Source organism: Electrona antarctica (assembly GCF_951216825.1).
Source record: "Electrona antarctica genome assembly, chromosome: 7".
Taxonomy (NCBI): domain Eukaryota; kingdom Metazoa; phylum Chordata; class Actinopteri; order Myctophiformes; family Myctophidae; genus Electrona; species Electrona antarctica.
In genome coordinates this window covers 21,113,333-21,126,563 of record NC_136812.1, presented here as the reverse complement: position 1 = coordinate 21,126,563, position 13,231 = coordinate 21,113,333, and the positions used below count along the sequence as shown (strand labels likewise).

The window sequence follows — 13,231 nt, the reverse complement described above, 5'->3', positions numbered from 1 at the left end:
ACAGCCGGAGACCAACCACCCTTTTCAACAGGCAACGTGCTAAAACACATTTATTTTAAACACGTACAAACAAGGAGGGGAAAAAAAGAACTTGTAATGCTACAAGCCAGGACTCTCACTATACGCTATTACGCTTACATTGAGAAAGTTTGACCCTGGCGTCGGGTAGGACACCTACTTGACACCTCCTTTGTCGACGACGTCAATAAAGTTATTTGAAGCAGACTGCACAGCGGATTGGACACTGGATGGACGCGCCACCATCTTTATTGGAGTTTGGGCATCGTCGCAATTACCTCTGTCCATTGCCAGAGGGAGACGACAACAGACATAAAGTTTAGGGTTTGTACTTTGTAGCTTTAAGCACTTAAACTTAAAGCCACTTAAACCCGTTACTTGGTTGACTGGACCGGAGACCCTCAGGTCTCTACACTGACGCTTCTGTTGTTTGCTCTACACCAAAAATAGCCGAATGCGCTACTTTCTGTGAGAGAATAGAATACACATTCTGGGATTTAAGTGGCTAAAATATATCCATAATGAGTTGTTTGCCCTGCTGATAATGTATTGTATTAACACATCTTAAATGCATACGGAAAAGAGGCTCAGGGTCTGTGTTGTTGTCAAAAATAATAACAGACGTGTGGAAAATGACACATCCTGTTCAGGAGTGACGCCAGGGCACATGTCCATAATGTTCTCACTTAAAACTGACAGAGTGGGGCTAACAAGCAGTTAACCATTTATAGTCCCTCCGCACAAGACTGCAGGTTGACCTAAAGAAACTCCAGAAATAGGTTTTACACATTGGTATGATGGTATCTGATACTGGAAGAGAGGGTAGAGCAGTGCTTCTCAAAGTGGGATGTCCTAGAGCCCACTTTGAGAAGCACTGCTCTACCCTCTCAGAAAAGGAATACATTATATATATATAATATATATAGCACCACATTTTAATCACTTTATCCATGATTGGATTTAAAAAATAGCAGATATACAAGCTCACTGCGGGTCACTTTGTGTAGAGAGAATATTATTCTCTCTTCCCTGGCACAAAACATTTTCAGATGGGGGTTCGGGGTTTTTGGGGTTCCTCCTTGACATGAAAAAGTTTGAGGAACACTGTCTTGCGCGATGGTGTCACTTGCTGGAAATGACAGGCTAACAACACGACGCAATTGATTGCGTTGTTGGCCTCATGCGACAAAGTATAAATTAGACTTAATGGTCTCCTTGTTATGTTGGGATTAGGCTCAGCTAAAGACATCCCATAATTTCTCCTACATGTGTCTGTCTGGTATGTGGCATACCGGGCCAACTGTTGTGGTTACCCTGGCAACACATTAAGTCAGTGGGCTGTAAATGGTGAGCCGTTTGCACACACACATGCTCACATACACACATGTGCGTGCGTGCCTACAAGTTACAACACAGTCAGTCAGTCACACACACACACACACACACACACACACACACACACACACACACACACACACACACACACACACACACACACACACACACACACACACACAGACAGACAGACAGACAGACAGACAGACAGACAGACAGACAGACAGACAGACAGACAGACAGACAGACAGACAGACAGACAGACAGACAGACAGACAGACAGACAGACAGACAGACAGACAGACAGACAGACACGTGTACACACACACACACACACACACACACACACACAGACAGACAGACAGACAGACAGACAGACACGTGTACACACACACACACACACACACACACACACACACACACACACACACACACACACACACACACACACACACACACACACACACACACACACACACACACACACACACACACACACACACACACACACACACACACACACACACACAGGCTCCAGCATAGCACCACCAATAAGGACCACCCGTCCCATGGGCCAAACTATTTGTGAGATCTCTCTGTGTAGTAGTTGAGTACTGTTTTCAAACCTCACACGAGAGGCAGAGAGGAGGACAGATTAGAGGGATTTGGCTTTGTGTGAGAGTAAACAGAAGTCACTGGGCACAATGAACAACAAGTCCATTCAGAAAAAAAAGAGCCTTTCTTTGGGGGTGAGCCCGGCGCAGGCGGGGAACAGCTGTTACAGAAGTGGGCTTTCCCTTGTCGGCTGCCGCAGTCAGGCAGCACACAGCCCCAGCTGAGCCCTGTATGTTGAGCCCGAGTCCCAGACAGATCATATCATCACTCTCAGTAGGCTGATTTCTAGCTTCCAGAGTCGGGAATCCACCGACAAAGTACAGATTTTGTCCAAGTGTAGATGTTCGTTTTTTATTATTATTTGTTATGGAGTAAGTTATCTGAAAGAGGTTTACTTTACATATTTAGATTTCCAAAATATATTATTTATAATTAGAATTTTTGAATAATATATTATTGCACTACTTTTCTCATTTCAAAGCTGCTGCTAACCCTAACCCATGTGATATATTGTGAAGAATGTTATTGGTAAGAGGATTGTTTTATTTGCTGGTATTTCTATTCTTCCTAATCCCTAAACAATTCCTAAGGAGGTTATCTTCTAAAAGGTTTATTTGATTAGATTTGGGACATTTCACTGGATTTGCTCTGGTTTCAGAGTTTATGTCAAAGTTTGTTATAGTGTTATTTATTAGAAGATTATATTAGATATCATATTCTTGTTTCATACATTTTGAGAGACTACTTAGCGCTGTTGATTCACTACTACAATTGTGACCGTCGCATTTTGGAGCAAATCTGAAAATCTTGGCAAAATATATATTTTGATTGTGACTTTTAGCTCCCTATAATTTGTATTCTTTGCAGCAAACAATCCATATTGATTGGGCCCTTGCACAAGGGCAGCAAAACAGTCAAGTGACCTTCATAGACAGTAATGACATTAAGCGACTGTATGGAAAGCACATATATCTTTCTGCTGGGATCAGCAGAAATTATTTTTGTTATTTTTATTTTTGATTAAAATATCAAAGTACCCCAACAGGGAATCTAATTTAAGACTCTCTTTGAAGACTCTGGCCCCAAGTCAGTCCACTGAAATGTGTCCTGTAAACTTGATTGTCTAGTCACCAGTCTGTAAACAGGTGATCTGTCCTCAACGTCATTTCTAATTACAGAAAGGTGATGTTGTTGGAGCGCAAACAAGTGCATGCACACTACTCAACAAGCACATAAATGCATGTAGCCACAAATGCACACATGTGTAGTTGTGTACATATTGATTCCTTACACTTTGGTAACCAACAACAGTAATAATGGCTACTTGACTCCTCAACTTAAACAAAGCAAACAGGAAGGCAAGTGGTCTGCAAAATAATAATAATTTCAGATGTGTAACTTGTGGGTGGTGGCTGGCTGGTCATCACTACAGCTGCTTTTTGAGAGTGTTCCTGTCTCTTTAACAAGCACAAAGAGCACACACACACACACACACACACACACACACACACACACACACACACACACACACACACACACACACACACACACACACACACACACACACACACACACACACACACACACACACACACACACACACACACACACACACACACACACACACACACACACACACACACACACACACACACACACACACACACACACACACACACACACACACACACACACACACACACACACACACACACACACACACACACACACACACACACACACACACACACACACACACACACACACACACACACACACACACACACACACACACACACACACACACACACACACACACACACACACACACACACACACACACACACACACACACACACACACACACACACACACACACACACACACACACACACACACACACACACACACACACACACACACACACACACACACACACACACACACACACACACACACACACACACACACACACACACACACACACACACACACACACACACACACACACACACACACACACACACACACACACACACACACACACACACACACACACACACACACACACACACACACACACACACACACACACACACACACACACACACACACACACACACACACACACACACACACACACACACACACACACACACACACACACACACACACACACACACACACACACACACACACACACACACACACACACACACACACACACACACACACACACACACACACACACACACACACACACACACACACACACACACACACACACACACACACACACACACACACACACACACACACACACACACACACACACACACACACACACACACACACACACACACACACACACACACACACACACACACACACACACACACACACACACACACACACACACACACACACACACACACACACACAACACCATCTCTTCTGGCACAAACATTATCCGTGGTCTTTTCAAAACAGCCACAATCATCCAGCATCTTAAAAGCTCCCTCGGGACATGAAATTCTGAGAGGCTCAAAAAGGGTCTGTTCCATTAAAGATCTATATAATCATTTGTAAAGACATACTGCTACACGCCTGGCCATGCGTGCCTCAGTAACAGCCTTTAAATTCCTCAGGGATCTAGTGTCGAACCCACTGTTCTGTACCATAGAGCTACCTCAACGCAGGATACTACACTGACAGCCTGCCCAAAGTCAGCAAAGGACAGAGAGAGAGAGAGAGAGAGACAGAGAGAGAGAGAGAGAGAGAGAGAGAGATATTGGAGAGAAAGGGAGAGAGAGAATGACAAAGAACTTGTACATACAATTTAGAGAAAGAGAGAGGTTGCCAAAAAGAGACACGCTGGGGAAATTACACAGAAAAACACAAGCTATAGAAAGAAACAACAGATAGGAGATATCATCTCAGATATGACACAGATCAAGTGCTACACACAGACTCTCAGCTGAGCTGATAAGATTGTCTCTTTAACCATTTACAGTAAACCCCATTGGGCATCCGTATTGTGGGGAAAACCTTCACGGAAAATAGCAGATCTACAAGCTCACAATGCAACGCAAGGCATTGTGAGCTTGTAGATAGGCCAATTATCGACAAAGATATTTCATTTCCCCTAGGATGGAGTCCAGAGGGACTCCGGTCAACCAAGTACAGGGTTTAAGTGGTTAAAGCCACTAGTGAACACTGAACAGAGTGCTAGCTGGACCATGGAGACAGTAGTCAAGTGAGTGTGGCCATGTGGTGATGTGGACAGCCCCTCTTGAGTTCCACTGATAGATTGTCTCGAGGAGACAGGGGCCGGGGTTTGGCTGCCAGCCTTCCCCCCAAACAAAGGACTGTGTGCTGCTACAGCACGTGTTGTGTGCATTGGCACAGAATGACATATTTTAGTGTTAGCGTTTAGTGTTGTTATGTATGAGACCTCTACATGCACCATTTATCTTACGGTAAGCTTATTGAGAAATTATGATGATTTATAATAATAATAAATAACATATTATTAGTAAACAACAGGCCAATTTTGTATTATCCTCCACCCGCTGTTGGCATTTCTTTTTTTGTCGCTTGCTCGCATGGTATATCATTCTGTGACGGCCTTCTCCTGCATATCCTAGACTAGAGCCTTCAGGTTGTAGGTCATTATTTCAGGTTGTAGGTCATTATTGGCGGTCCAAAACATATTTATGAATAATGAAGTGTAAATATGTACCGGACCACCTGAGGTTAGACCAGACCCAACAGAAACTGTTTGGAATTCATTAGTGTTCTAACATTTCGTGTACGTATTTTGTTTTCATATCAAAAGCTGAGATACAATCGCCCAGTTGTGTGTCGTGGCAAATTATTTGTGCAAACAAATGATGTGCTACTGCCATTAACTCAAACACCAGTGTAGTCTGGAGCCCTGTGCACTCTCCATTCCATCTTACCATAATTATTTACATTTTTATCTTTCCTCTCTGTCCTTTCTTTCTTTCCCTCTTTTTTTGGAAAAAGAAAAAATATATATATACAATAAAAAAATATTACAATTAAATTAAAAAACGAATGAAAAAAACACGGCCCCCTCATGTATTAGAAGGACAATATCAGTCACCAGAAACAAGGACGGGTGTTTTCGGTGTATCTATGATGATGGTTAAAATGGAGTTTGACGTTAGAAATTGGGTTTGTATAGGAAGGGAATAAATGAATATTAAATATCTAAATACTGAATCAAGCAACTTAAAAACTGTCTGGGGTGTTCACAAAAGCCTGAGTAGACGATAAAATTACCCAATTTCTTTTTCTTTTTTTTAAAGTGAAATATCCCTTTAAAGTGTTTGTGTGTGAAAGAGATAGTGACAGAGTACTACGGAGTAGGGAACTGTATCTGGTCAGACAGCCACAAAGCATAAACGTGTATCAATTGTATAAATAAACACCCTGCTATCACTTTATCTCTGGGCAGACACTCAGCAGGCAAAGGAAAAAAAATCAATGAGCCACAACAGGCAGATGTACCCACCTGGCAGCCTCTCTTTTCTATCTCCGTGATGCAGTTCTCTATGAGCAGCGGAACCGAGAGTCCTGTGGTCTCCCGCTCCACCACCCTCCAGGCCTCCACCCCGAACACTTGGGGCTCCCTGTCTCCGTCCGGGCCCCCGTCCAACGAGTTCTGCCAATGCTCCATCAGGTTCAGCTTGACGTAGATGAGCCCCCGTGGCTCCAGCTTCACCGCCAGCTGGTGGGAGCGCGTCACCCTGAACAGAGCCGGCAGCACCACCGTCCCATGACAGCAGACGCGGTTGCGCCTCGGCGTTGGCTCCCAGCTGAACACCACCAGCTTCAGGTGCTGCGCGTTCTCCAGCTCGATGTTGAAGGTGTGGTCCATGTCCAGGAAGGTGGTCCGGCACGTGAGGAGCGCGGTCCGCGCCTTGTTCACGGAGTCCACCTGGATGGCACAAAAGACGTCGCGCGAGTCCACGCGCGGCGGTTTCAGGTCCTCCGCGCCGTAGAAGTGCAGGCTCATCAGGCCAGAGATGTACTGGGTACACTTGGGCTGCTCCGTGAAGCTGTAGTGCCGGAAGGCGTCAATGTCCAGCTCTGTACCGTGGAGTTTGGGGCTTGCTCCGCCTCCTCCTCCTCCACCTCCTCCAACACTTCCCGTCCTCTCTCCTCCACCACCTGGAACCGTCTCCTTCCCTTTCCCTCCCTTGCCCTCCGTGGAGCCGTGCTTCCCGGACTTGGCCACCAGTTCCGGGGAGTCACCATCGCTGAGGTAGCCACCTTTGCTGGCCGACTTGGAGCCTCCGCTGCTCTTCTTCTTGCTGTAGCTGTGCTGAGTGGACACGCTGCTGTCCAGGTGGTAGCGTGAGATCACGTTGCGGCTTGCCGCTGCCGTCTGACCACTGCCAGAGGATGACAATCGAGGGCCTATGTGTTGCTGCACGGCCTCTGCTGCGTTGCTATTGGTTTTGGGAGAGTGCGCCCTGGGCTCTGACTGGCCGCTTCCGTTGCCATTGTTGCTGTTATTGCTACTCGGCATCCCCTTGACACTGAGTTTTCGACTAAGCTCTGGAAGCTTCTTCATCTTCATGGAGAGTTTCCTGACGGTGCGTGGGGACTTGATCTTGTCCGGGAAGGAGGACCAGTTGATAGAGCTGCTCTTCTTGGCAGGGTTGGGACTGGATGGAGGAGAGAAGCCCAACAGAGAGGGCAGGAGCTCAGGAACATCTGCAGGGTTTAAAAGGAAGAAGAGACAAAATTAGGATTAAACATGTTGGATTCTATGCTTCAGGAGTGAATGAGCTACGATATGCTATATGTGTCCATAATCTATTGGTTGTAACTAGTAACTGTAACTAGACTGCATCACTCCAAGGGCATGACATCATTGAAACCAGGCGGGTGTTTTAACTTAAGTTTAATGGCCATTGTTATTTGACAGTTATTCTATTACAGGAGTCTGACGAGGTGACGTCAGGTTTAGCAGATAATTCAGTTGCAACCCGCACCTGAAGGTAGATCTGTCTCACTGATGATGTTAGCTTTTCATGGAAATGGTGGATAATGCCTCAAATTCATTTTTGTACACTGCTAATTCTATAACAGACTCCATGAAAGAGACTTTGCTTGGTCTCAAGAAGCGTTTCATTCAATTAAATAGCAGCTAAAATCACCTGGAATGTCATTAGCAAAGTTAGAAGAGGGCCTCCGGGAAAGCAGACCTCCGCATGGAGTGGGACACCATGGCTTCAGGCTTTAGGAGCTAGTATTACTCGTAGACATTATTCGTGTTGTAAAAATATCCATTTGGAGTGGACCTTGCAGGCAGTTGTGCTCTAACTAGAGGTTTACCTTGTGAAATGTGAGGGTGTAAAGTTGTATGTTGTAATGACTTGCCATTGTTTAGTCTACACAAGATTGAATTGTGGATACCACTCTTGAAAACTGTATCTGTGTTATTTTTGCAGGTAATTTCCCCAAACAACAGCCTGTTTCACAGGCTTCACTATAAGTCTTTCAACTTCCCAAGCAAGCAGCACGCATACTGTAGATACAAGACTATTGTATCTACTATTATTATTATTATTATTATTATTAGTAGTAGTAGTAGTAGTATTTGTTTTATTATTAGTTTATCAACAGCAAAATCACAGCAAAATAAAAATTATGAACAGTTTAACCAAAATTTGGAAGCTTTTTCCCCCCCATAATGTAATTGTTTATCAGTGTGTTAATTGTGGCTCCAAACTACACTGTATAGATATCTGTGGGCTGGACTTTAGCTTCGGAAGTTAGCCAAGTTCAGTTAATCCATCCGTCCACCAGAGAGAGATACAAGAGAGAGAAAAGGGGAGGGAGGGAGGGGGAGAGAGAGAGAGAGAGAGAGAGAGAGAGAGAGAGAGAGAGAGAGAGAGAGAGAGAGAGAGAAGCCAGCCACAGTTAGGATGATTAAAGTGGAATTTGTCAAAAGATGGACGTCCTGCTATACTACTCTAAACCTGTTTCAAAATACAGAACTTTAGCTCCTCCAGCTCTCTGCTAATAAGATTTCCTCCTTGACGAGCCTGTCTTTTTTACCTTTTTTACACATTACAGGGAATTCCTCACTGCGTGGGTTCGTTGGGCATGGGGGCTGGACCATGTGACTTGGCAGGGAGGAATTGGCTGTCAACCATTCTTTGGCCAAGCCCTGGGTGCCATAAACCGCCTAGTGTTAAGGCAAATCACACTAAATGCTTTCTTGGGACTTGGTTTAAGACGGATGGGCTATTTAGACATAGAAAGAATACACAAACGAACTTAAGTTCATTTTGCATTTCTAACTTCATGTGTAATTATATAATTGCATTTAGCATTTACATTGGCTAACTGTTTCTTATGAATTCACCACTGAAACAAAGGAGAGATTGAGGGAGAAACGGAGAAACAGAGAGAGAGAGAGAGAGAGAGAGAGAGAGAGAGAGAGAGAGAGAGAGAGAGAGAGAGAGAAAGAGAGTGCTTGACCTGCCAACATCACCAGCTCTATTTTCAGAGGGGGCCTGCTGTGCTATTCTAGTGTGAGGGGCTGAGGGAGAGAGAGGGAGGCAGAGGAGCCGCAACAGGATGGAGAGTAAAAGGGGTAAGATGGGGGGCAGAAGCAGGGCAGGGAATAGCAGAGAGATGGGGGACAAAGGCACCCCTTGTCCTGGGACTCAGATGTCTGGCTGGCCAGTGTACGACCAAACTGGGCTGGTCTCTGACATTCCATGCCAAACCATGTTTAGCCTCATTTCCCTTTAGCTGAGTAGAATTCCCTCTCACTGCTTCCTGCCAATAATAGACACACAGAGACTCTCTGAGAAGGTGAAAATGGGTGGAGTGGGTTGAAGGTGTAAAAACATCAAACAACATCTGGGCGGAGGCCACGTAGGCAGAGAGGCTGGGTCAGACCACGTTTTCTGTGTCTTCACCGTGTACTTCAAGCAACAAACCATGTTATGTTGCAAATGCTATTGATATACGTATATAAGTGATATATACTGTATATATAGATCCCTGATGTCATCAATATTAGTATATGGATATACGTATGTCAGACATTCCATATGTTGATCCTTCCCCATCCATCCTTCCTCTTCGATGTCTCCCTTTTGACTGATACCTGTCCTCTGATACCTGGCTCTAGACGGGCCCACCCCAAAGTTATTTGTGAAGCCGTGCCCTTTAGGGCGAGGTCGCGTCTTACTCGGGCGTCTTACTGCTTATTGTATAATGAGTCTATGCAAAACAATTCATGCATTAAATTAAAATAAAATTAAAAGTAATCGCTATGTTAACATAACATAAATAACATTTGCCTTGTTTTGAGCCAAAAAGAAGAATCCGATATATTACGATTCTAAAAACGGCGTTCCCATAGACAGCATAAGCCAGCGGAAAAGCGGATCTTTTTTTTTCATTTGCACCCGAACCGAAGGATCTTACGAGCGAGTAGAGGTCATGTGATAAGTGACATCACATGACTCCAAGTTCTCCAAGTTCTAGACCTCCAGTTCCAGGATAAACAGAAGGGGGGAGGGGGGGACTTTATTTATATTATTTCCACACAACAATTCTAAGTTAAATGAATGACATAGTTCAATGTTGAAAAGGAGTGGTATTCCCCTTTAAGCAAGTCATATCAACCTGGGCCATGTCCATTTTTCATACTTAGGCCTTGTGAGACAGATCCCATTACAGAACAGACACCTTTGACAAAGCTAATGACTGTTGCTCATGTTGTCCTCCGAAGTTCAACATACACACACGCACGCACGCACACACGCACGCACGCACGCACGCACGCACGCACGCACGCACGCACACAGTCACAGAGTGGCATCCTCCATAGCCAGTGTTGCCATGTCCGCATATTATAAGCAACTTTGGGCTTTTTTCTGTAAAGTTGCTTGTCAATATTTGTAGTACGATTTTTGGGGCTTGTTTCTAAAGTGTAGTTGCTTATTTGGGCTTGTTTCGTAATGTCGTTTAAACTTTCCATATATTCAGATCTAGATTCTCACACATTTTCATGTCAAGGATAAATGTATTTGACCAAGGACCCTACACCTAAAAATATGTTGTGCCAGGGACCCCCATAGGCCATACCACATATGTGTTGTTAAAATGTTTCAAAAAGATTCCACATTTGTTAAATTCTTTCAGGGCTTTTCAAAAACGTGCTCATTTACAGTCGCTCCCTTTGGGCTTGTTTTCATGGACCGGGCTGCTTATATCTCTCACACAATCTGGCAACACTGTCCGTAGCCTTTGGCATTGTACCTTGTGGCAGCAGTCAGGAGGGCTACCCGACACCTCACTAGCTGAGGTTCAGGGCCCACGGTTTGACACCCAACCCTCAGGGGCCATGTCCCAGGGTCAAAGGGCAAAAGGCCTGCATTCCACTGGGTGACACCTGAGCTGGGACACCATGTCCCACCCCATCTCATAACACTCTATTTGAACACATGCGCACGCACTAGGGCTGCACAATTCATCGAAAAAAGGTTGAGAACCCATGCGATTTCATCTCTGAATTTGAGCAGGAATCTTGCAGCACTAGTTGGCTGTCCAATTGAGTTTAGTTAGTCTTTATGTTTTTGCTTCAAGAGAGAGATGGTTTAAGACAGGTTTAAGTCAAGCACTTTGACAGTAGTTGGCTCCAGGTGCCACATTTTGAATGTAGTAATGTTCAGCAACTACTGACTAAAGACAATAAATATTTCCATGGAAAACAATTGAATCGTGTGAGAATCGTGATCTCAAACGCGAAGAAATCGAGATTCACATTTGAGCAAGAATCGTGCAGCACTAGCACGCATGCACACACGCATGCACACACAAATGCAGAAACAGAAATATATGGAGGCTTAGGCTACCATAAAGATATTCAGAAACAGTGTATGCAAGCAAGCAAGTACGCATACACACACGCACACATGCGTGTGTGCGCGCAACACACACACGCACACACGGACACGCACACACGGACACGCACGCACGCACGCACGCACGCACGCACGCACGCACGCACGCACGCACGCACGCACGCACGCACGCACGCACGCACGCACGCACGCACGCACGCACGCACGCACGCACGCACGCACGCACACACACACACACACACACACACACACACACACACACACACACCTTGACCCTCAAGGCCCACCCTGTGCACTCTCCCTCTGACACCTCTCAACAAAGCCCACAGGAATTTACCACTGTTGATTGCTCTTCTTAATGCTGAAACCCGACAGGTGCAGAAGTAGGGCGTGTCTGTGCTTGCGCACGCGTGTGTGTGTTGACAAAGTGTACTATAGGTTCTGTTGTTTGCATCACTAATATTCTCTTGTATTTGTAGAATGCACAGGGATTGTACAACGTGAGTAGTTGTCAGTGGTCAATAACAAATACCACATACCAAACCGAGTGCGTGCGCGCGCGTGCGTGCGTGCGTGCGTGCGCGCGTGTGTGTGTGCTTGGCTGTGTGCGTGTGTGCGTGCGTGCGTGCGCGTGTCAGAGAAAGACATTTCATGATAAGCTTTGGAGGAGACAATAATCTGCTGTCCTTGATTACCCCTGTACTGAATGGCATGTGTGCGTGAGTGCATGCGTGTGTGTGTGTGTGTGTGTGTGTGTGTGTGTGTGTGTGTGTGTGTGTGTGTGTGTGTGTGTGTGTGTGTGTGTGTGTGTGTGTGTGTGTGTGTGTGTGTGTGTGTGTGTGTGTGTGCACGTGCGTGTGTGTGTGTGTGTGTGTGTGTGTGTGTGTGTGTGTGTGTGTGTGTGTGTGTGTGTGTGTGTGTGTGTGCGCGTGTGTGTGCGTGTGTGCATGCATCCTTGCAACTGCACATTAAACATGAGAGGAAGGCCCAGGGAGCATTGGCAAACAAACAGGGGGAGGGAACATAAATGGTTGAATGGCATACTTGTCCCATGGTTTCTCCTCTCCATGACCAAGGCCCAGCCAGCACTGTATTGGTTCCCCTCCTTTGGCTCTAAATCATTAAACACTGGAAGGCCTTTCAGAGGCCGCAGGAGCCCAGGCGTTTCATTACAATGGTTACAAAACCCCTGCTAATATAGCCAGGCATGCAGGTCCTCTCGCTAGCACAACATGGCCCCCTGCCAGCGCAGGCCTCATGTAGCCTCGCTAGCCTACTGCTACAGGCATTCCAGCTTCCCTGTAACTCTAGCAACAGAGTGTCAGCTAATTCTACAA

General features: G+C 45.5%; 1 protein-coding gene across 2 annotated transcripts in view; it reads right to left on the bottom strand.

The window, feature by feature from the left end:
• syde2 (synapse defective 1, Rho GTPase, homolog 2 (C. elegans)) overlaps nucleotides 1-13,231 on the bottom strand; it is a 54,667-nt gene that overhangs the window by 20,151 nt on the left and 21,285 nt on the right. For both annotated transcript variants that reach the window (XM_079506406.1, XM_079506407.1), the window contains one exon: nucleotides 6,509-7,716. In XM_079506406.1, the coding sequence (XP_079362532.1) occupies nucleotides 6,509-7,716 (1,208 nt within the window). The remainder of the gene's footprint in view (nucleotides 1-6,508; nucleotides 7,717-13,231) is intronic.